General features: G+C 37.6%; 1 protein-coding gene across 1 annotated transcript in view; it reads left to right on the top strand.

Annotated features, from left to right (window-relative positions):
* KIF6 (kinesin family member 6) overlaps positions 1 to 21,972 on the top strand; it is a 167,636-nt gene that overhangs the window by 118,919 nt on the left and 26,745 nt on the right. The window contains 1 exon segment of the mRNA XM_054395319.1: positions 18,495 to 18,545. Coding sequence (XP_054251294.1) covers positions 18,495 to 18,545 — 51 coding nt within the window.

Genomic DNA, 21,972 nt, shown 5'->3' with positions numbered 1-21,972 from the left:
GAAAGACATTGAGTTGCTGAGTGTGTCCAGAGAAGGGCAATGAAGCTGGTGAAAGATCTGGAGAATAGATCTTTTGAGGCATGTCTGAGGGAACTGGGGTTGTTTAGTCTGAAGAAAAGGAGGTTGAAGAGAGACCTTATCATTGTCTACGACTACTTGAAAGGAGGCTGTAGCAAGGTGGGTAACAGGACAAGAGGAAATGGCCTCAAATTGCACCATGGTAGATTTAGATTGGATATTAGAAGAAACATCTTCACTGAGGGAGTTACTAAATACTGGAATGGGCTTCTCAGGGAGGTGGTTGAATTCCCATCACTGGAGGTGTTTGAAAGATGCACAGATGTAGTGCTAAGGAACATGGTTTAGTACCAGACTTGTTAGTAAAATAATGGTTGGCTCAATGATCTTAAAGATCTTTTCCAACTGAAATGACTCTATGATTCTATGATCTGAGTGCATATTCATGTGTCTATGTAAACTAAAAACCCAAACTGATCCCTTGAACTAAAGAAGCAGCTGTTATAACAAACCAGTAGTATTGCACTGAACATTAACAATGCATGTATGCCTCCTGTAGGAATTTTTAATACCTCATAGTACACATGAGTATTTAAAAGCTCCTTTAAGAACCAAAGTAGAAATGTCTCCATAGTTCAGAGAAAGATGACACATTTCAGTTTTGTTATGGTATATAAAGTTACAAGTAAAGTGTTTTCAAATTGAGCATTAATTTCATTACTCTTTAATTTTGGCAGTAAGATGGAAAAATATTCTCTGCATTTAGTTCATGCTGTAAGTCTATTTTATAAGTAAGGGATACCATCCGTGTTGTGTCCTTTTATATCTATCCATATGCTGATCTATACAGATTATGAAGATGTACACTGTTTTGTGGATGGTTTTTAAGCACTGATGTCTGAGGCTTGAGAGTGATCACACTGTACAGTCCTTCCTTCAATTCTTTCTCTATAACTTCATGCAGAATGTGAAAATATAACTACTATATTATTCATCTATCCTTTTCTCCTGTCCAGCCTTATTTTGATCATAGTTGTTAACAAATCTAAACTGGCTACCAATTCTTAGATCTTTACATCCAGTCTGAAACTTTCTGATTTACTCAGCTTAGTCAAAGCAATTGCACTACTTTATATAGTATAGCAGCCTGAGCAATTTTTCAGTTGTGTCTCAGCATAGCATGCATACTCAGAAGACCATTAGAGATGCTAAGTAAGGTTACTAACCTGCCAAATTTTTACTGAAAATGTGATAAGAGAAATAAGAGTCATCTATGGCCTGCAATTGGATCTTTAATTTACTTCTATTGTTTCAATTTCTTTAAGCATTCCTGGCTGTTGTCTTGTGCACAATCAAGAACAGGTCCTATCAATATCAGTTTCTGTTATTTCTAAGCTTTTAGTTAATAATATAAAACTATGCACCGTAGAAGCCATAGAGCCCATTTCATGCAGCCTGATCATAATTTGACATAATGACAGCAGCTGTCTGTAACTTTTATGCATAAACACCTATTGATTTTGACTTTGAAAAGATTAGTTTTGCAGTGAAAAGTACACAAAATATTCCAGCCACTTCGCAATTACAGTAGCATTTCAAAAACAAGTTAGGGCTGGAAAAAAAATTTTGTAGTATGGTACAGTTTTGCTGCTATTATTGCTTGCATAAAACGATTAAGGAAAACAATATCTAGATTTAAGCTGGAGTTTAAGTGTGGAGTGACTATAATATCAGAAATTAGACATTGTGGCTAGCAGGCCTCTTTGCTGCAATACCAGATATTCCTGGTTTCTAACTGCTTTGGTGTTTAACAACACTGCAAAGAATGCAGAGATTTAAAAATAATTTTTATGGAAAATAATACCTATGTCTTAGGTTTTTCATTATGCTTACTTCTCACAATGATCTCCTATAACTAATAAGGTGGATGTTGTTCTGGGGTGAAAATAGGTTTTTTTCCTAATATTGTAAATAAATAAACACACTAAAAGAAAACCTGAGGGAAGTGTTTCTAAGCCTTCAAAGATTTTGGTGATCCTGTTTACTGCATTGTCACACAAACCTATCTATAGGCACCAATAAAGGAGCAGAAGGCTTTGGTGCAACCATTCCGTTTAGTAGCACTTATTTTTGAAAGTCAATCTACTGCATAAATACACCATCAAAAGGCAGAGAAATTACGTATGGGTTTTGAACACGTAGACATGTCTGGATTTGTTTGAGTGAACTATTCAGAATTGTTTACATATGACTAGACAATGTACCCAAGGACACTCAGAAGGCAAATACAGAAAAGCAACATGAGGAAAACTGGAAAGAAATAACTAACAGGTCAGGGAAGTAATGCGAGTTCTGTACACAGCATAGGAGAAGTGAAAAATAGTCCAGCACTGACATACAAATAAATTTTTGCCTTTCTAGTCCAGCATTGAGAATTTTAGAAATGTGTATTTCAGTGGCTAAAAAATGCAAAGGTTTATTTTCTTGTTAAAAAAGCATACTCATACTGTGCCACTGCAAGTGTTTTTGTAATGCATCCTTTCCAAAAAGGGTAGGGTCTGTAACAAGAACTGTAAATCATTTTGGTACTACTGAAAAAGACTTTATGAAGGAAATTTGATACTAAACCAAGGATTTTATTTCAGAATAGTGACAACATAAAATTTGATGCTGAAGACAAGGATTTGATTTCAGAATAGTGAAGGTACAGAACTCCTTCTTGAAAAAAATTGAGTGTTTATGCCCAGCACAGTGTCATGGGTCACTCCAGTTGCCAGGCACCTATCCAGCTGCTCTCTTACTGTTCTTCCTCAGTGGAAGTGGGGGGGGGGGGGGGGGGGGGGTGGAAAGGTAAGAAGGAAAAGCTCATGGGTCAAGATAAAGATGGAGAGAACACTCACCATCACAGGCAAAACAGAATCAAGTTGGAGAAAATTAATTGGATTTATTACTACTTGAAATAGAGATGGATGGTAAGAAACAAAAGACAAGATCTCTGAAGTCAAAACTTCTCTCCTTATCAGGGCTTAGCAGGAGTTTTATTTCTAGGATGCTGTTTCCAACAAGGCAGTTTTACACCATTACCAAGAATGATCTGTGAAAGATTTCTGGCAGGAAGAAGTGTACGTCAGAACAAACTGCAAAACACTAAATAACAGCACAAAGGCCCAACTGCTACTACGTTGATCATGCAGTAAACTAGAGTTCAGGGAATTAAAAACAGTTTTCATTGCAAGTTAATCAGATATGTTCATTCGGAATTTAGTGACTAAAAAACTTGCCTATATACAAGAATGTGCTACATGTGAGATGCATTTGGTATTAGTAAAGATTTCCAGTTCATCCCTATTTGTGTATTTGGGAGCATTTATACCACTATTAGATTGAGTTTTTTCCTAAATTAAAAAAAGCATACTAAATGGTATTTAATGCTCAAAGGGAAGCAGCTGTTGTTTTCATTCTGTCTAGAAATCAGCTAATATTATGATGGAAGCTAGGAGAAGGAAGGACAAACTCATGTGGGAGTAATATCTGTGTGAGGAAACAGGCACTTTCAGAATGAAAAAGGGTAGGTGGGTGAATTGTGTGCACATGATGTTGCTGACGCAACTCTACCCACAGGAATGCTGAGATGTTGCATGGCTCTGCCTCTTTTCTAGCTTTTATTTCAGTGCACAAGCTAGTAGGATACCAAAGCAAATCACAGTCATTAGTGAGGGCATGTCCTAGTATTACAAAGCAAATTTATTGGATAATCTTAATTTAATTTGCTTGAAAATTATTCAGATTTTCCTTATGTATCACAGTTAATGGAGTGCTACACTGAAATGATGAGGACTGGAGGAGAATGAGGGCAAGACTGCAGTGCTCAAGGGTAGTATTGATTCTGATTCACTGCCTTGTACCTCTCAGCTGTTACTTCTGTAAATGCAAAGTAGATGTTAAATCTAATCAGCATCTAAATAATGTAAAACTTGAATTTATAATCACCTTTTTCTCTATGTGCAAGACTCTGTATGTACAAATTATTCTTTTTATGGCTACTCTACCTTCCCATGGAGATAAGCCAAGTAGTCCTACTTTGAAATGCTGAAGTAAGAATATTTCATGAATGTCTTTTCTTTACTTGTGCACAACTTTATGAAGGGAACTGATAGCAACCTTCTTGTATAGATATGAAATAAAATGAAGTTTTGCAGGCAGGGGTGGTCTGAGAGCATTCTGTTGGCTATGTTGTTTGTCTATGGCTTTTTAGCTTCACATGCATGCTGTAGATTACTTTGAAAAAGGAGAATCAGTTAAGAACTAGAATCCCAAGGATGATACTAGTAATGTTGTACCTGTTTTAGGCAATGGTTATATGGAATGAAAGAATTGATGAAAGTCATGTATGAGCAAAGACCATTTTTAAAACTTTTGCTGAAGAAGTATCTGTACTTAAGAAGGATAGAAGTTTTCCACTGAAGAAAGATTTCATGCTTTACATGGAACCTAAATACAACAAAAATGCTGTGATCATTTGTTATACGAAAAGAAAATTGATCAAAATCAGTGTGTTGCTTTCATGAAGCTCAGTACTGTTTGTAGTATTAGCTATTGATTTTATATTAATATAAATGTTTTGACATTAGCTTATTAGACTTATTTGAGACATGAATGAAGTGAAACTATAATAAGGGAGAAATTACTGTGCTTGGAAATGCATTCCATTCTTCAGTGTAATATTCTGAGATACTTACTCTTTTATGGAAATAAACATTGAGACTTCAGAGCTGCTGATTAGTGTAGTTCACTGTTCTAGTTTAATTCCAGAAAGTATCAAGTATTTGCACAGACTTATATCTGATATACATGCTCAGTTAATTTTACTGGAAATGACTCATATAGAAGAAAAATGACAAGACTGGGTTTAAAAAGGGATTGAGAAACTCCAAGAAGAAAGGTTACATTCCACAGGCAAATCTGCTTCAAATGAGATGTAAACAACTCATAAATAAATTATTCAGTATGCAGATTTAATGAACAGATATCTCAACAACATCATTTCATAGCATTCCATTCTTCAGGTGGCTTGGTATGAATTGCTATTCTCAGCAGAGGCCTTTAATGTTCATGGAACTTGAAATCTTAAAATTCTCACTAAAGAAAAACTCGAGCTGAGGTCAGTTTGAGTTCTTGTTTCAAGATTGAGAAGAAAATTCCACATTTGGCTTTATTGTTGTTTCAGTTGCTAGAAGGCTACAGCCGTTAGATAGAATTGTTTTAAACAGACAAATCATACCATTAATATTGTGAAATATATTACAATACAGTCTAAGCTGCCCCCTTGAACTGCAGTCACCAACCTTTGTTACCACTAAGACAATATTGAGATGTTGACAGCCATCCATGTGTGCTCAGCCAATCACTTTGAAACTGTCCTCTATTTAAAAGGTGGTTACCTCTAAATGTTTTCTTATTTCTAGCCTTCAGGAATTATACAAAAGGTACAATGTTTGGTCTTTCAAGGGCTTTTTCTTATTTCACAAGTAAGTGTTTCTCCCTATGGAAGTGCTGTGTCCTACCCTTAAACATTACACTGAGTTCTGTGTCAGGACAGATGTAACTTGCTCAGGATATGTTGAGTATGTGCAAGTGGGCACTCATGCAGCACAAGTTGTGCAACCCAGCATATTCTGCAGGTGTCAAATGTACTGTGTGTACCCAAATGACTTCTACAAAGCCTGCTTGATGTTGTTGTGCATGCATTCTGCATAGACAATGATTTGTTTGTCCAGGATTTCTGGCTGCCTAGCAGCTGGTGCCCTAGCTACAGACTGTTCAGTACCTGAGGATTCCACAGCCACATCAGTGATCTAGAACAAGGTGAAGCAGTAACTTACCACGAGGAGTGGATTTGACACATACACATTAGTGTAGACTGGAAGCTCTTTAAAAAAGATATTGCCTGCATGATACTTCTCCGCTTCTGTTCTAGCACTGGGATATGTATTAAAATAAAACCTTAATACACTTAGTCTCCACTGATTTCTTCTCTCCTAGGAAGCTACCTGCATGTTGCAGATGTCCTCTGCCACTTAGCAGTCAATCTTGTTTGGTCAGGACACAACATTTGTGTCAGAAAAAGGAACACAAGTAGTATTTCTGCCATATTTAATCTTGGGTAACTATGCTGTTTACTCCTGAGGGATGTCACTTACGACTAATGTAATAGAGCACATCAGCTCTGCAAAACTTGCAGCCATCTGTGAGAAAAACAGAAGAGAAAACAGGCCATGGGGACAAACAGTCCCCTAGATGTAATTTCCCAGCTGGGATGTTATTCAATGTGGCCCAGCGCCTAGAAGCCCGAGTCTGTTTCTGATCTCCAGGTCAGTTTCAAAGCAATTTTGTAATAAATGAGGCATGTTTGTGTGTCCACCAAAAATAGCAGTAAATGTTAAAGCTGAAATCCTTCAAAATGGCTGACACAGTCTTCAGATTTTTTCTCCTTAATTTCTTGGCCTGATTATTTTGCAACCTAATGCTGAAAAAACATATTTCTTGTGTGTTAGTTTTGGATAAATATCTAATCATCATGCTATTATAACTGCAGTTTTGGAATCTATTTTTTAAATGTTGCATTTTTATTTTTGGAAGCATGGAACTGAAAGAAAAACAGCTGAGTTTCTGCAGATTTTATTTTCTTAACCGCCTTGTCATCATCTGTAGTTTTTTTTTTTTTCCTGTTCTTTGTTTTTTTGTTTGTTTCTTTGTTTCTTTGTTTGGTTGTTGTTATTGTTTTCAGAAATGTGATTTACTTAGGTTTGCATGATGCTACATCGTTTTCTGTTTGGTTGTAACTCTTCCCATTGTAACTTCTTTCTTTCTTACCAGGATGAAATATAACTTACTTTCACACTGATTGTGTTAAGTTTATTTTCCTATTGATGCCCAGATCACTTCTGGCATGATTTCTACGGCACGGTTTAGCCAGGGATCTGTAGAGTACAGTATATAAAAGTACTGTGTATGACCTCTCACAGCATCTTTCATAAGATTTCTCTCAAACTGCTGTAATGCAGAATAGATGTCATGCATTTCACACAAGCCTGTCAGATAACTACAAAATGGTAAATGGAGCTACCATCTTGGGGCAGACTTAGTGCTGTGATGAAAGGTTCCACAATCTATTTTATTGTTCTAGGAACAGCCATTTGGCTCATAATATAAAACAGAGCACAACACGACTTTTTATTTTCTTGCTAGCATTTCAGTGAAAGGTTCATGTTAATGATTTTTTTATTTCTTCACAGTGTTCATAGTGAGTCAGGGTAATCAATTTACTGCCCTGTTTATAATCAACAAATTTCATTTTAGATTTACATTAAAATTTTTGCTTAGAATCTCAAAGGTCAGAATGTGAGCAGGGCTTACATTGTGTTGGAGTAGTGTGATTATGTTTGCTTGGTGTAATTCTTAACACCCTAAGATTAGGCAATGAATAATAAAGTAATACTTTTAGCTGAATGTGAGTACCCAGAAGTCTGATAGTAAAATGTGCTAACAAGGAGGAAAAACAGACAAGGAATATAAGCTTTATTATAACGGTCTGTAAAGCATTACTCTGCCTTTCTGAAATCAAGAAACAATCTATCTTTGGTATACGTACTGTAGGCAATGTAAACTTTCTAGATCTAACTCTTACCCACTTCAGACATACCACCTAGACCCATGGCAGCTCTAACAGAGCTGTCTGATCTGCTACTGCTCCAGCACGAGGTCATACCCAGGCAACCATCAGACAGAAGGAAAGATGTAATTTCTGAGTCTCAGTCAGTCCTTAGCTGGCATAGGATTTATCTTCCCTGCTCTGTTAAAGATGAGACTGACAAAAGAACCTGACAGCCCTAGCAGCTTTCTGGTAGCCTTCTTCCTTTTCCTTTTTCTCTCTAGAAGAAGAAGGTGATGCCATCTTCAGTTATATAAAATCATCTTTGTAGCAATGCTCAGGAAACTCACTTTGGAAGGTACAAGTCTTTTGGCTTCAGGGGGCAATGCATATGTTTATGCCAATGCTAAATATTGTCCATTGTTTCAGCTAACATATGTTTGCTTTTACTTTTAAACAATAGGCAATACCCCTGGGTGACAGTACATAGGCTGAATGGGTCCTTAGAATGAGAAAACATGACTGTCAAATGGCATATTCTGAAAATACCAAGCTAAATAAATTCATTTGAACAACTCTGTTATGCTCCCCTGATGCGCTATTCTTTAAACACAGGAACCTTATTAGTGCAACGGTCACTCCAGGCCTAAGATGTTAATATTTTCTTTGGATCTGTGCTGGAATCTACATATGTAGGAAATATTTTCCTTTTTCTAGTTATTGTGAATGATGTTCTGTGCTTTAGAAACAGAAGTATTTTCGGGGGGGGGGGGGGGGGAAGGTATGCTCAGGGAGAAACAACGTAAACACTTTTTGTTTAAGCTTTTCACTAGAATAACTAAAAGAAAATTAACAATGCTCATTGGATGCAATCAAGCTATGAACTGCCATGACTATAAACTTGTGGAAGTACCTTTACGTAACAGATTTTCTGCTCATAGGATGTCTATAAACTGAAGTCAGGTAGTCATTAGTGGATTGGTACACTATGTTTTGCTGTTTTATTATGTTAATAAATTCTTAGTTGAGTCTATTACATTTGTTCTTTTAAAGAAAAGATGCTAAATGATAGTTAATACTATAATATACAAGTTGTTTTTTTTTTAATCCTACAGTTGTTTGTACAAAAATTTTTCCTTGTGTCTGTCTTTAGTACTGGACTGTGTGAGATTTTATGAGTGAAAAATCAAAGCTTCAAAATCTAGAGAAGTAAACCTTAGCTTATTCAGAGTAGCACTGTGAAGGAGTGAGAACTGTATCTTTGGGTTTTTATAGATCTTGTGGTTCATTTGCACATCTGGATGGCATTCATGCAGACTTGCAGTATAGGCATACAGATTTAAGTGTCCTAAAATACAATAGCTGTTTTTTTTCTAATCAAAGTAGTTCCTAAATCATGTAAGACTAGTGAAGTCACCATAGATGGTTGTGAATGTTGCAAAAGGCATGCAATCAACAGAGAATAGCTATATTATGAAGGTGTTCTCATGCACTTTACTTAAAGCTGAGAGAAGATGTCTGTTCAGAGATGATATTATGCCAGTTACATGGAATTAGGTTGCATTCTAAATTGCTGAGCAATTGAAGAAGCAGTCTTAGGCTTATCCAAAACAATAAATATATACTCTATCTTCACATGAAGCTATTTCAGATTTTACTGGGATATTAATATGTGTCTAACACTTAAAAAGCCATTTCTCAATATGTATTACAAGTAAGTGAACTTTAAGAAATATCATACACCTGTTTTTACTCTGCCCTTTTTTTCCATTGTCTTGAGATGCCTTCAAAACATGGCAGCATACCTGCACAGCTCCATCACCATTTATTGTGGTTTTGTGTTTCGTTTTGGTTGTTTGGTTTGGTTTGGTTTAGTTTCTTGTTTATTATTATTTTTAATCTTGTGTTACATCTATTAGATTCCTTACATCAGTCCAAGTATGTCTCATCTGACCAGAATTCATGCAGCAGTATGAGCTCAATTCCAGGGCATTTTCTTGGGTAAGACAGCAAAATTTTTCAAGATTGTGAAATGGAAATATATAGTGAGGCCTGGAACTCTATATTTAAATTTCTGTTGGGCAACCCTGTCCAGAAAAAAATATCGTTTAATGAAATAAACATCAAAATCATTGCACAGAAATTACAAAGCCATGAAGACAGTATTATAAAAGAAAACAATTACTTCTGCCATATACTTAACTGTGGTCACTCTTTGTTTAAACTGAGAACAATGTATTGTTATAAAATACTTGTTTGGGGTAAAATTCTTTGACTTTACCTGTTTGTGCTTTCAGACCCTTCATCTATGTCTTAAGCTTCTTAAATTTGGACATTAGGAGAAAAAAAAAAAGAAAAGAGAAAAAGGGAGAGGAGCTGTATACAAAGCTGTTCCTCTGACTTTCTTTTCCTTATTCTTTCTCTTCCATTAATTTCTCAGAAATAATCCAGAGATAAGCTGTACTTAGTCATATGAGAATCCAGAGCACCAAATTCACAGATTGTGATTCTGTATCCATATGGCATTGCTTTTCAGCTGTGATTTTTTTGGGGGGACAACTTAATGTTAAATTCATGAACAAATAGATGTGATAAACAACAGAGCAACATTTTCCAGATGTGCATCATTTCTGTCTCTTTTCCAGCATTTGAAAAGAAGATAGATACACAGAATATTTATTAGCTTTGGGTAATACCTAAAATAGCACAACAATCCCCCACCCCCAAATATTCACCTTAATTTCTGAAATAAAACAAACTGCCATTGTACTACTTTATTGACTAGTCTGCCTATTTCCTATCTGCTTTGTAACCAGAAATTATGTGACCTTTGGAAGAAGAACCCGATCTGGGTAGTAGCAGCCAGTCTTGGAATGACAGAATAAAGATCTGAGCATTTGATTCCAAATTCAGAAAGCATCCAGGTCACAGAATCACGGAATTGTCAGGGTTGGAAGGGACCTCAAAGATCATCCAGTTCCAACTGCCCTGCCATGGGAAGGGACACCTCACACTAGATCAGGTTGCTCAGAGCCCCATCCAGCCTGGCCTTAAAAACCTCCATGGATGGGGCTTCCACCACCTCCCTGGGTGACCTGTTCCAGTGTCTCACCACTGATGGTGAAGAATTTCTTCCTAACATCCAATCTGAATCTACCCATTTCTGTTTTTGCTCCATTCCCCCTAGTCCTATCACTACCCAACATCCTAAGAAGTCCCTCCCCAGCTTTCTTGTAGGCTCCCCTCAGCTACTGGAAGGCCGCAATGAGGTCTACCTGGAGCCTTCTCCAGACTGAACAACCCCAACTCTCTCAGTCTGTCTCCACAGGAGAGGTGCTCCAGCCCTCTGATCATCCTCATGGGCCTTTTCTGGACACATTCCAGCACATCCATATCTTTCCTGTAACAGGGGTTCCAGAACTGGATGCAGTACTCAAGGTGGAGTCTCACCAGAGTGGAGTAGAGGGGGAGAATCACCTCCCTTGACCTGCTGGCCTCACTTCTCTTGATGCAACCCAGGATACAGTTGGCTTTCTGGGCTGCAGGTACACACTGGTGGCTCATGTTGAGCTTCTCATCCAGCAGTACCCCCAAGTCCTTTTTTTCAAGGCTTCTCTCATGACAGTCATTGCCCAGCCTATATTGAAGCTTGATATTGCTTGTCACAGCTTAAATTGCCAGTATGGTGACGCTGAGATGCCCAACTGTGCTGGAGCAGCCAGAACGCAGGCTACCCATTCTGCTGTGAAGGCAATCTTTGACCTAGGGAAGAAGGGAAGGGAGAGGAGAAAAGAGAGCTAATAAAATGTTAAACTGCTGCAGGTGTTTCTTCAGTGAACAAAAGGCAGAAATCTCATGCAGCAGATTATACTTTACAATATATTACCTCAAGTATTGTCATTATTTATTTTTTTATTCTGATAAGGGCTGTACTTCATACCTTGAAAAACATGTATGCTATAATCAGGAGACTTTGAGTGCTGCAATAGTGATTTTTCTTTCCTGAAGGGCTTTCTGAAAGTTACAACTTGTCAGATTACATGGGGGTTTGGCCAAACATGGATCCCAAAGCAAAGCATTTACAATCAAAGTAATGTAGAGCTAGGGTACTACAGCAGACTACTTCACCTCTGCGCGCTGCCCTAATAAAGCTGATTGACTGACATATTTCTGCCACTGCAGGAGGACAAAGCAAAGTCAGGACTGGCCCCAAATATTTCTCTGGGTTAGAGAAAGGTTGAACAGTATGACTGATCCTAGTGCTGCAGAATTCTGCGTTAGGACAGAATTGTGGGGGTTTATTTCTTGACTTTTCTTGTCATGTACTTTTTATCATAGGTTGTGTTCTCACACAATTGTAGCATGATACTTTCAGTATTACCTAACAATTCTGGTAAGATTTCCAATAACTATCTCTGGTTAAGTATTTTCCATTTGATAAATTACTCCATTTGAATTCCTCCACTTGGATTCAATGACTTCTACTTTCAGAAATCCTTTGTAGGCTGTTACAACTCTAACCTCAATCTCAGTTATATCCCTACAAGGGTCATGGAAGTTATGTCATTACTCTCCTCTGTCTCTGAAAGCCTATCATATTGATTATTTGCTGAGTGTATAGATTTACCTGGACCTGAGCAAAGCCTTCGACACTGTCCCACACCACATCCTGGACTCCAAACTGGTGACACATCAGTTTGATGGGTGGACCAGTAGATGGATAAAGAAGTGGCTTGATGGATGCACCCAAAGAGTGGCTGTCAATGGCTCCATGTCCCAGTGGAGGCCAGTGACAAGCAGAGTCCCTCAGGGATCAGTCCTGGGACCAGTCTTGTTCAACATCTTTGTCAGTGACATGGACAGTGGCATTGAGTGCACCCTCAGCAAGTCTGCTGATGACACCAAGCTGTGTGGTGCAGCAGACACACTGGAGGGAAGGGATGCCATCCAGAAGGACCTTGACAGGCTGGAGAGGTGGACACAAGCCAACCTCATGAGGTTCAACAAGACCAAGTGCAGGGTCCTGCATCTGGGTCGAAGCAATCCCAAGCACAAATCCAGGCTGGGCAGTGACTGGCTGGAAAGCAGCCCTGAGGAGAGGGACTAGGGGGTGCTGGTGGACAAGAAGCTCAACATGAGCTGTCAGTGTGCACTTGCAGCCCAGAAAGCCAACCAGATCCTGGGCTGCATCTGGAGAAGTGTGGCCAGCAGGTTAAGGGAGGTGATTCTCCCCCTCTACCCAGCTCTGGTGAGACCCCACCTGGAGTACTGCATCCAGTTCTGGAGCCCCTATTACAAGAGGGATCTGGACATGCTGGAATGTGTCCAGAGAAGGGTCACCAGGATGATCAGAGGGCTGGAGCACCTCTCCTATGAGGACAGACTGAAAGAGTTGGGGCTGTTCAGTCTGGAGAAGAGAAGGCTCCGAGGTGACTTTGTTGTGGCCTTCCAGTATCTGAAGGGAGCCTACAAGAAAGCTGGGGAGGGACTTTTTAGGCTATCAGGTAGTGATAGGACTAGGGGGAATGGAATAAAGCTGGAAGTGGGGAGATTCAGGCTGGACGTGAGGAAGAAGTTCTTCCCCATGAGAGTGGTGAGAGCCTGGAATGGGTTACCCAGGGAAGTGGTTGAGGCCCCATCCCTGGAGGTTTTTAAGGCCAGGCTGGATGAGGCTCTGGCCAGCCTGATCTAGTGTGAGGTGTCCCTGCCCATGGCAGGGGGTTGGAACTCAGATGATCCTTGTGGTCCCTTCCAACCCTGACTGGTTCTATGATTCTATGATTTAATTTGTGCTCATTTAGCAGGACTCTTTATCTGATTCAAGTGAATCTGATTCAATTTTATGAATCAAATTTAATAGATGCAGAGTCTTGAGCAGGTCTTCATAGCTGGTTGATAGCTGGGCCCAAGTGCATATGTAGAGAGGTGTTGTGTTATGAACTTGTATTATGTATTTCCTGCCATGGTATCCCAAACCAGCAACTAAGCCCTACACAGCTGCTGTGATTATTACAAGAGAATCAGAAGGGTAAAAGTGAGAAAACTCATGGGTTGAGATAAATAAAAACAGTTTAATAGGTAAAGCAAAGCAGAACAAGTAATTTCTGTACTTCTCTGCATTGGTAGGCAGGTGTTCAATCCATATCCAGGAATGCAGGGTTCCATCATGCATAACTCTGACTTGAGAAGACAAATGTTATGACTCCAATTTACCCTCCTTCCTTCTTGTGCCACTTTAGATTTTTTTGCTAAGCATGACATGGTATGATATGGAATATTCCTTTGAATAGTTGGAGTCAGTTGGCCCAGCTGTGTCCCCTCACAATTTTTTGTGCAGCCCCAGCATACTCACTGATGGAGTCATGTGAGATACAGAAAAAAATAAAACAACAACAAAACAAACAAACACCCCCCCACCCCCAAACAAACAAATCAAACCCCACTCACTTGGAACATATACCATTATTAGGGACCCAAAATGCTCTGGAGGATGAGTTTCGGGAATCAGGATGCATTTCTGGATGCCTAAGAGAATGTTCTAGATATTTTATATAACACCATAAAATATTTAAAGATGAAGAAAGAGATGCAGCATCCTAGTTGAGGTGTGAAGGCTTCAGGATTTCCTGGATGGAAAGACTTCTTAAGCTTGGAAAATGTAAACTAATAGAAAAATATTTAAAAATAACAAGAAATGAGAAGTTATTGATGAAGGTTCCAGCTTGTCAGTTAGTCAGTCAGAATAGACACTGCATCAAGTTAAAGGTCTGTCCATATCAATAACAACAAATATTCTCAAAGGGAAGTAGCTAAGGTATATGTACTCTTAGCTTGTATAGTATTTTTATCCTTTAAGTTAGCAATGAAACCTAATAATAGTATTTTATGGAAGATCTGATAAAGTGTAAAGCTTTAAAACCTGGAATGTGGACTGAAAACCAAAATACTTTTTAAAAAATCAATTTCTTTTCAGTTGTAACATGTTCATATTTTGTATTTCCCTGAAGCACGTGCACTGTTGTCAAACCATTGTCTGTAATAACTTGGAAGATAATTTCCTCTCCTTGAAACAGTCTGGAAGAACATGGAAGACAAGACGTTAAAGGACAGCCATATTACTCAAGTTACAAAACCTGTCCTATTTAGTCATTGTATAGGATACATTCCTCTGCTTTACATCAGTCTTTATGAGACTTCTCTATTCTACTTTGTCTTCTCCATTTCTCTCCTTGCTTTTGTCTCCTGCCACTAAGCTGAAAGTCTGTGTTACCAGTTCATCTCTTTTCCATACCTCAGGTTGGTACATGTGTCCAGAAACAGAGGCCAAATTCAACAGATTTATCACAGCCTTAATGACAGCTGGCTGCATGCTGAGTGAATTCTTAAATTCCCCAAAACTACTTTTTTTGCCAGAACATGTGGAGTTGCAGCATTCAACATTTTATTGGGACTGTTATCTCCAAATGAGGAATGATTCCACTGGAAAAAAATTATTTTGTATAAGCTGCAGACCTATTTTTAGCTTCTTGTTTGGTGAAACTTCAGAAAACATAATTAGCCATATGATGAGAGATGTTCTCCAGGTCTGAAATTCAGTTTTTGCAAAACAGATTTAAGCACTACCTTGTCCACAACTTTACAGTGTTGAGCGGGGAAAGGATGAGAATGTGATTCTTCATATTTCTTTGCGTAAATATTTGTGTTTATGAAGGTTGTAGAACTGGCAGTACTAAAGACTGAAATCTTCCATTTGTTTATATGGGAAGGTCTGTGCAGGCAATAGTACTGGATTCATCCACTTCTGTAATTTATGAACTCCAAGCCTTACATTAGGCTGATGGTATTCTCAGAGGCAGAAAAGTAGAGCAGGTCAGAAACATTCATCCTCCCCCACAAGTATTTGTACTGAAAACAGAGCAAGATTACTTTAATCAAAAACATGCACAGAAAATGGTGAGGTTGTGACAAAAATAAGAGTTTCAACATGAAAATGGGGGATTTTTGCAAAGGAAATCTAAATAAACTGTCGAATTTCAAATTGGATTAAAACAAATTGAAAGATTAAATCGTATCTGGCTAAGTCTTGGAATGGAATTATAGTCAGGTGGCTCCTGATACTGTCATGTCCTCTGAAACAGAATTCCCGTTTAGGCTACTTTCTCTGTAATACAATTAGAGTTTATCCTCAAGATGTTTTCTGCAAAATGATGTTTGGTTTTTGCTGCCCTGAAAAGGCAGTTCAGACTCTGTGTATTGGATAAATGTCACCTTTCTCTTTATAGAAGAAAAAGAAAATGCTTTTACTGTAAGAGTGATAAGACTGGATTTGTATTTTTCTAGAGGTTTTCTTTGATTCTTCTCTGGTTGCAACTTCTCATTCTTTGATAAAGCTGCTAAACAGAAGAGTTATGAGATTTCTACAACACCATGGTCCTTGTCATGAATGGAGCAGAAGTGTACCAAGACTAGAATGAAGGGAGGGAGAAACATTTGGGAAAGTTCCATGCTGTTGGTTGGCATAACAAAGCCTGCAATAGAAGCAGGGCATCTGCTGTACCAAGAATAAATTCTGGGTAATTGGAAGTCAAGCCTCTTGGCTATAGTCATTTAAAAACTAGTCCCCATGTTTGTCTGTTTCCATGTGTTTGTATCGATTGCAAGTTGATGTCTATATATTCGATCTTACTTTCATTGACTTGTTTGGCTTGCTTTTTCTCAGTTGACCTCATTGCCACTTGAAATGCAAAATATTTAGATTGCTGAGGATCTGTTTCTAGCAAGGTTAGAGAAGGAGAAATAATGCTGATGAAACTGTGTATTGACAGGATTAATAACTTGTATGTCACATTTGTTTTCAGTTGACTCTAGATGAACAGCATATTCTTACTGCTAGAACCATTTTTTCAGTGGCATTCCCTTTTGCAGCTCCCAGTGCTTAAGAAAGGGGTTTTCTGAGCCTGCAAATGAAGATAAATGTATAGATGGCATTCTGAGGCACCTAAGTTAATGATCTTCTACTGAGATGAATGTCAAGATTACTAAAATTATTTTGTAACTGTCTTGTGGCTCAATATTGAAGGAGTAACATCAGCATGTATGATAGAGTACAATAGAATATAAGAATCTAAATATCCAGAATAGCAAAAAGCAATTTGTGGGAAAAACTGGTGCATTTAATCATGTTTCACTGAGTATTGACATCAACTGAGTTCCTTTATAGAGCTTTCAAAGCACAAATAGCATGAGTGTTATTGATCATTTAACTGGGGTTTCATTGGTAAAAATAATTTATCAAGGGGATTTTATCTATAGTTGTAGAAATCAAGAGCTTACTTAACTGAATAGGTTTTCTGGTTGAGTGTTAATGCAGTTGAGGTGAAGGATTTATGTGGTATAGCTAGAACCTGTTTCTCAGTGGCTGAAGGCTTTTCTTAATTTTACAGATAACTTTATGTATGAAATAATACATTTCTTTAATAGAAACAATTGAAAATAATAAAACTTCCTGTGCAGAAAAGTAGGAATCTGCGTAACCTGTTTTATAGACAAGGAGTACGCAGGGAAATTGTTTGGATTTGGTTTCTAAGAACATTCAAAACAACATGACTACTGTTACAGTGATGTGTATTGCATACAGAATCTTTTCCACAGTGCTACTAAATACTCGAGTCTTGTTCTAATAATTCCTAAACAAGCTTAATTTTTCATGGTTCTTTGGTGGTCCTAAACAGTCTAATTTTCATGACTTATGAATTTAAATGATTTTTCACATTCTCAACTTTGAGCATTTGGCAGCTTCTAACGATTTAGTTTGCTCTGATTAGGTTACTATGTAACATCACTTGTAAGCAGAAGGATATTTTTAATTCGGAATGCATGCTAACGTAATATACATAACCACAGGTCTGCTGGAAAAAGTGAATCCAGCATGGATTATTTTTTTTCTTTCCCTGGTATCAAGATGTACATCTTAGTAAAAATTATGAACAAATCTCTGATTAAAAACTGTTTTAATTTGAAAACTTGAAATGCATAGTCACATCTTCCCTCAGAGCATATACTGCTCAAATTACACACTTGGGATTATGTTTTTCCATTATTGGTTCCATTAATATCCATGAATAGTGGCCTCCTATGTAGTAATCTAATATGGTTTGAAATAATTGGTGAACTAGAATAGTGTCATAGATCAAGTTGGAGATTTGTTAAAGAAGAGTAAATCATAGGCATGGGAGCCTAACTAGGCATAACGAGAGAATGAAATTAAAGAAAATTTTTGATTAAGACCAATGACATAAACACAGTGAGTTCTGTTGAGTAGTAGAACTTGCAGAAGCTCTAGCAGATGGGATGTTTTTAACTGAGCTGGACAAACAGGAAAAAACAGACTGTTGGGAACCAATTCTTCACTGGCAAAGAGGTGGACTGGATGACTTAGTATCTCATTTCCACTGCTAGCACCTATAAGTCTGTTTGAACAAATACTTGGAATTCTGTATGTCTTCTTGCCTCACTTGGACTTATTTTGCATCTATCAGCAGGAGTTCATTATCCTGTGAAAATGCTTGACAGTAAATAGCTTCATTTTCATTTTTTCTTACTGGACAAAATTACATCTTAGGATATGTAAGCCAAATTGCAACTACTTGTTTACTAGCAGTAGCAAGAAGGATAGAGCTCAGAAAACTACTTGTCCTGTGAATCACAAAAATACCCCTTAAACTGGCCAGCAGCACAGAGTGTTTCAAATGTTGGGAAATAAGCAATGACTTCACTAGTTTTTGCATTTTGATTTCTAACTATTCACATTTTTTGTCTTTTACAGACCACCTGAAAGGAGAAATTATCCAGAGGCGCATTCAGAGGGCAGCTCTAGGTAAGAGTAAAGCATTTTAGATACAAAAGAATGCAACAAGGGCAACAAGCTCTCTCCCAGGGCTCAATCTGCTTTTGGCACAGTGTTTCTACAACAGTCCATGCTATAAAGAACACTCTGAACTTTGTCAGGGATTTGGGTTGAAAGGCAACTGACTTTATGTATGGCGAGAAAAATAATGCTAAAGTCTTATAGGTTTGGGGGTTTCATAATGGCTTACTTTCTTCTCACAGGGGCTAAAACAAGAACAGAAACACTTGAGGTCTTAAGGATTTTCAGGTTTTTCTTGCATTCTGATGACTCTAATTTGAATTCTCATTAACGGACGTTGATTTGTTCTGAGACTGAGCTTCTAGCCATGTTGCCACAATCCAAGAGGGACTGAAGAAGGCATATAGAGGTTATTTCTTTTGCATCTAGTTATAGAAGTTGAGAAGTTATTTCTTGCAGTTTCTGTTGACACAGCTGTGAAGCTAAAAGCGACTATATAAGTTGTTCCTACAAGTGTGAAGCTGTCCAAATTTAGTTTAAGATGCTTTACACCGACTACACTGACTTCATATGAAACAGCCTAAGAGTTTTCATATGAGAATTTCACTTTTTAAACAGAAAACTTCAGCTAAAATGTGACAGAAAACTGCTAGAGCAATAACAGTTTAAGGCCCTCTTACTTAGATCCATAAAAGAATCCCAGAATGTGCCTTCATGGACCTTCCTTCACATAAAAGATAGAGCTAACTCAGACCAGATTGCAGTTAATGGGTTTTATTTCTATGTATACGTAGCACAGCAAACAATATTTGTCTCTTAATGAGAAAGAGAAAATGGAGGGGCTTTCTTTTCTCTTTTCCCCTTTCTCTTCCTAATTTAGCCATGCATCTCAAGATCTGTTGATGAAGCTATGGTATTATACCTTTATTCTTTCTTACATTCATTTTTTAAAACATCAACGAGATTTAATGCTATCTTTGTCAGTAAAGCCCAGGAGTTTATTTTGATCAGTATGAGAAGGGGAAGTAACAGAAATGCTAATCTCTTCTCCCTGATATCCAGTGACAGGACGCATGGGAATGCGTCAGGGGAGGTCTAGATCGATATTAAGAAATATTTCTTCACCAAGAAGGTGATCAAACAGTAGAACAGGCTTGCTATGTAATCGAAGTACCACGCCTGACTGTGTTAAGAGTCATTTGTCAACACCCTGAGTAATATGCTTTCATTTTTGGTCAGCTCTGAAGTGGTCTGACAGTTGAACTAGATGATTGCTGTAGGTCCCATCCAACTGTTCTGTTCTGTTCTGTTCTATTCTATTTCATTCTCTGAAATTCAGTCTAAAAGTATTGTCTTCTGTATAACATGGAATTCTTTAATTCATTCCATGTTTTAATACTGCCCGATACATATAATATCTTTTAATAATACTATGTATTAATGTTATGCCACTTTAAGAAGTTAAATCAAGATGAATCCTTGCAATGCCATTTATTTATGCCATTCCTTACTCAGTGTTTCAAACAATGAAGTGCTGTGTCCTGACTGTGTCTCAATCTGCATGACAACATCTGGTCTTGTATACTGATTTCTTGCTGTGTAAAAAATTGTGTTGCAAATGTTATTTTCAATAACTATATAAGCTGCTTTTCATAACATATATAAGCATAACTATTTGATGTCCTTGGGAAATAACATTCTAGTGACTTTACCAGCTATACAATCACATTGTAAATATTCTATTAGTATTCCACAATGTAGCAGGCAAGCCATGTGTTATTGCCTTCTGTTCTGAGCATTGCTATCTGCTCTATCATCAGTAAGTCTGGACCACACAAAGTATTTTCCAGTCTTTTTTTCTTTCCTCTCATTATTCTTTTAAATACTGTGTGTAGTCTGTGAATTGGGGAATATTACTTGCCTGTTTGCCTTGCTGGATGAATGTTCTTCCAAGGAGTAACAGGTGTCAAGTCTCTCAGTATCATCTTGATGACCAGAATGTCACCAAGATATTTTTAAATGAAAAACTGCATGGTAAGAAGTCTAATTAAGACCCTGTTGAAAACTCAAGATCAAATAAAACACACCATTGTTTCAATAAGAAACCAGTTTAACATCTTCCACTTGCCTTATTTTTCCTGAACTTAAAGCATTTTATAATTAAGACTCTTTAAGATACTATTCTAGTTGGATTTCAAACAGTTTAGATCTGTCTTTGGAAAACTCCATTACTTACCCCATTGTTCCTAGCTATCTCTTTTAAAATACCATATGCTGGGAATTAACAAAGGACACAATTAGATAAGAGTTTTCATTGAGGGCGGTGAGATGTTCCATGTTTTTCAATACACAATGAGAAGCATTGAATACTTTGTGTAAAATTTCACGGATTTGCTCTCAGTGTGACTTTCATCTTTATTAACTATAAAAATACCTTTTTACTCAAATAACTTATTTTCTTCAGAAAGATCTTTCAAAGTAACATGTTTATCTGCATTTTTAGGCAGGATTTAATATTCTTTTTGCATGCTTAACTGCATTTTTAGGCAGTTATTAATATGAAATAGCATACATGTTGTTGAAGTACTGACAGAGCAAAGCCACTGGGTCACCAGCATGCTTCTGCATGGGAAAGATGGAAGAAAACAGTGGAAAGAAAAGCTTTCTCTGAGGTTTGCAATGTTGTAGAAGAAAATACATATTTTATATGATCTGATGAAGTATTATCTTAAGATGTTTTAAACTAGCATTTCTGTCCAATACAGAACTTGATTCTTCATTATCTTCCTCAACTACTGCATTGATACAACATGATTGCACCCAGGCAGTCAAACTAATGTATTATTCACCAGCACTGGGGTAAGACAGAATGCTTCGTTGGACCTGGCCTGAGGACACAGGAAGTTCTATGACATAGTGTAGTGCTTCTGTGGGGATGCATTCATGCTAGCAAAGACATGTTTTCTACAACAATTTTCCATAATTGAAGCAACTACACTGAGACTTGCACAGTAGAGACCTCTGTTGGGTCAGCTCAGGAAGTTAGGGAAGGCCCTTGAATAACTCCAGACTGATGCATCCATATCAGCAGAAATGTTTAGTAAATTTAAAAGTCCCCTAGGTTGTTCAGTCAGCTTAAGATCCTGACAAAGTTTTGTGCACAGAGGGATCGTTATTTACAGTCTAAATATGCTTTCTAAATTAACATGAATGGTAAGAGTCTGTGGCCAGCAGTGCAGCATGCCTCTCATTAGCACAGCATGTCCCTTGTTATTGATAATTGCAATTACTTCATCAGTTTAGTTAAAATGCAGATTTGCAGCTTTCCATTTCAAATACTTTTCTTATTCGTCATAAGCCTCTCTTCTCTTTTTATGTAAGTTTTGAAATCTGGGCCAGTAGCAACCTATCCATTTTTTGGCATTCTTCTGAAAAT

Source organism: Indicator indicator, chromosome 2, assembly GCF_027791375.1.
Source record: "Indicator indicator isolate 239-I01 chromosome 2, UM_Iind_1.1, whole genome shotgun sequence".
Lineage (NCBI taxonomy): Eukaryota > Metazoa > Chordata > Aves > Piciformes > Indicatoridae > Indicator > Indicator indicator.
The sequence above is the reverse complement of the archived record's forward strand: the minus strand, read 5'-3'. Positions and strand labels throughout refer to the sequence as shown.